The sequence below is a fragment of the Ipomoea triloba genome, chromosome 3, assembly GCF_003576645.1.
Source record: "Ipomoea triloba cultivar NCNSP0323 chromosome 3, ASM357664v1".
Classification (NCBI taxonomy): Eukaryota; Viridiplantae; Streptophyta; class Magnoliopsida; order Solanales; family Convolvulaceae; genus Ipomoea; species Ipomoea triloba.
In genome coordinates, this window is record NC_044918.1 from 23,026,155 (window position 1) to 23,029,719 (window position 3,565).

At 43.3% G+C, this 3,565-nt stretch overlaps 1 protein-coding gene across 1 annotated transcript; it reads left to right on the forward strand.

The window, feature by feature from the left end:
- Window positions 1–1,382: 1,382 nt before the first annotated feature.
- Window positions 1,383–2,381, forward strand: LOC116013080. Its single transcript, XM_031252740.1, has one exon. The coding sequence runs from the start codon at window positions 1,383–1,385 to the stop codon at window positions 2,379–2,381; it is 999 nt and encodes a 332-aa protein (XP_031108600.1).
- The last annotated feature ends 1,184 nt before the right edge of the window (window positions 2,382–3,565 follow it).

Consider the following 3,565-nt stretch of genomic DNA (forward strand, 5'->3'; position numbering starts at 1 on the left):
TCAGCTTATCAAAAAGCTAATTTTACCAAACACTTTTAAGCGTAACAGCTAGATAGCTTAATAGCTCTTCAGATTTCAGTTTCGAGCTTATAGCTTTTTAGTTTTCAGCTTTCAACTACCTTTTCAGCTAGATATGCCAAACATAGCCAGAATCAATAGCACATGCTAGAACTAGCATTCACAATCTTTACTGAGCTCCAGAGTCCTCTATTTATAGGATAGAGGTGAGGGCAGACAGACAATCTTCTAGGAAATTTGAATCTGTTAGTTACCCCAACACGATAGGTGTCCAAATATGCCACTAACTTCAATCGTGTTGCAAATCTGCAATTGTACTGTTTGTCTTCTTGTGTAACAACTTTGGTCCTTTTCTTCAGAGTAAGCGCAAATTTGAAAAAGAACGTGTAACATTTGTACTTTTTTCATCAATAGTTGGGTTAAAACTAAGTGTCTTTATCATCAAAGCTTCTCAGATTTAGCTGGTTAGTTTTGGGAACTTCGACTAATGTAGTGCCTTAGGACAATTTCTGAAAAACAACTTCAGGAACCCAGCTGATCAACTCTGATGGTACGCTCAGCTGATTAGTTCTACTTGATCTGTTCCGCTGATTTACTATTGATATAGCTTTGGCAATAACCAACTAATAATCTAGCTAATCAGCTTGGACACACTCAAGCTGATGCTACAAGAAAATTCTAGCTATTTGGCCTAGACTACAGATAAAAGAATTGGAGTATCTAAAACCCTAATACAATCATAATATCATCAAAATCTAAGTACATTGGTTTCTGACAAAAGTGTCACCCAAACTTTGTTCTTTTATTACTTTCTTATTCATGATAAAAGTTTCTGTGCTTTGGTTGTTAAAAAAAGAAGTTAAAATGATTAAGCATATAACTCAAGGACTAGATCTATATCACAAGTATAACTGGATGACAAAAAAAATAATTTTCGATCTATTATAATAATAATAATAATAATAATAATTTAAGAGTGAAAGTAAAAATAAAAAAAAAATTAGTGGTAATATAAAATTGGAGAGTTGTAGTGAGATTGTTGACATAAAGATTATCCAAAAATGATATATAATATTATCATTCATTTCTAAAAGAAATCCATAACCAATTTCCTTTTGTTCAACAACCTGTTTTCCAGGAACTATGCAAATTCATTTCCAGCCCCTAACCTCTAATGACAGAATAACGTCATCGCATCTGCCAATAATATTCTCTCGTCCGCCGTCGTCACCTGCTCGGCAGTCGGGGCCTCTCACCCTCAGCCCACGACTGCCGCCACCTCCTCCTCTCCCTCCACCGCCACCGCCACCTCAAATCTATGACAAATTCCGTCGTCCTCTCTTCTTCCCTCCACGTTGTTCACGATGGCGTCGCCTCCCACCAACGCGATGTTCCTATTCCCGGCGGTACCCATCACCGACGGCCTCTGGGACTTGGCAACGGTTTCGTTAATCGCCGGAATTCTCATCCTCTCCATACTTTCTCTCACGTTTATCTTCCACCTTCACCTTAGATCACAAATTTTGCCACATTTGGGGCATTTCAACTCGCTATGGAAAGTCCGGTTGGTTCTCGTCCTATTCGCCGCGTTTTGGGCTCTCAACGAGCTCCTCCGGTTACCCGTTTTCCGGCAATCGTATCTCTACCCGAATTTCCCATCCCTAACCGTGGCTGCTCAAACCACGGTTTGTAAACTCCACGTGGTTCTCTCCCTCGGGTTTTACGAGCCGGGCTTCTTGGTCACCCTCCTTTTCTTGGTTAACGTTTCGATCAAGAAAACGGAGCGGAGCCGGATGTGGGCGATTCCGTCCGTCTGCGCGGTCTGTTTTCCGATGCTTTTGTTGCAGGCCTTCGTGGTGTTCTTCTCCCCGTTGCAGGCGATGTTGCCGGGGTTCATGCACGGGAGCTCCGTCCTCTCGTCGGACCTATTAGGGAGGAGCGCGGTGCTGTGCACCTACCCGGCGCTGAGCTGCATAATTTTCACGGTGTTCGCCGTGGCGTACGCTCTGGCGTTCCTGGTGTCGTGTTGGCAAGTGGTGATGTTTGTGATAAATAAGACCATTGGAGGCAGGGTGTACTTCCTGGCCGTGTCGGTGATGGTGACGCTGCCCATTCAGATCTTCTGCCTCGGCTTGACCTCGATATGGCTGCCGGTGGATCCCGTGTATTATTGTGCGGTTTCCACCATGTTCCTGTCGGTTTTGTGGTGCATCACCGTGTCGGAAATCATTTTGGTGATTAAGCCCATTGCGGATGCCTTAGATGCCTGTGGAGCGCTTTTGATATCCACAACCCACCACGGGAATAATAGTAATGAAGAGCCTACTCCACTCTTCCACCAACAAGGTAGTCAGGATCAATAGCATTATATTCACCCTATCATACCCTATCCTACGTACCTTGGGCGTGGACCCTATGGGGCTGTAGGGGATCCACTATCCCACCAACACGGTAGAAACAGCCAATAGCATTATATTCGACCCACCATACCCTACCCTACCCTATCTTGGCCTAGCCACAACGAGGTTGTAGAAAGATGCACTCTCCCGGCCACCGAAACGGTAGAAAGCGCTAATAGCATTATATTCACTCTACCATACCATACCATACCTTGGCCTAGCCACCACGGGGCTGTAGGAGGGTCCACTCTTCCATCAACACAGTAGAAAGGGCCAATAGCATTATATTCACCCTACCATACCTTATCTTACCTTGATCTAGCCACCACGGGGTTGTAGGGGGATCCATCGACTCTCCCATTGATGACACAATAGAAAGGACCGGGTTGTATTATATTCACCCTACCATATTCTACCCTATCTTGACTTGGCCACCACAGGACTGTAGGAGGATCCACTCTCCCATCAACACAGTAAAAAGGGCCAATAGCATTATATTCACCCTACCATACCTTATCTTACCTTGATCTAGCCACCACAGGGTTGTAGGGGGATCGATTGATTTTCCCATTGACACAATAGAAAGGACCGGTAGTATTATATTCACCCTACCATACTCTACCCTACCTTGACCTGGCTACCACAGGACTGTAGGAGGATTCACTCTCCCACCGACACGGTAGAACAGATAGTATTATATTCACTTTACCATACCTTACTTTGGCCTAACCACCACGGAACTGTAGTGGGATCCTGCAGGAGATTAAGATAGTCTCTTACATTAAGATTTAGGTATGTAGTGGCTTGAGGGCGTTTAGGTTAATGCGTTGATACGATTTGGGACACATTCAAAAAAAAATATTGTAAATTGTAGTAGTTTCGTCCAAATTTTGTAAAAGCAAAAATTGAAGTTAAATAGTCATGTACAACTAATATTGTGCATATATAAATGTAAATATAAATTCATTTCCTTTTTCATCTTCACTCTATAATATTCAAAGGGTCACACTTGTGTGAGACCGTCTCACGGATCCTTATTTGTGAGACGGGTCGGGTCGGGTCAAAGCACCATGCAAATGGCATACTTATATGTGCAAATGTCATACTTATATGCTCAAATGTCATACTTATATGCTCAAATATAACAC

Bases quoted from the DNA above. Each gene is read 5' to 3' on its own strand.
- LOC116013080 (XM_031252740.1), top strand. From the start codon at position 1,383: ATGGCGTCGCCTCCCACCAACGCGATGTTCCTATTCCCGGCGGTACCC.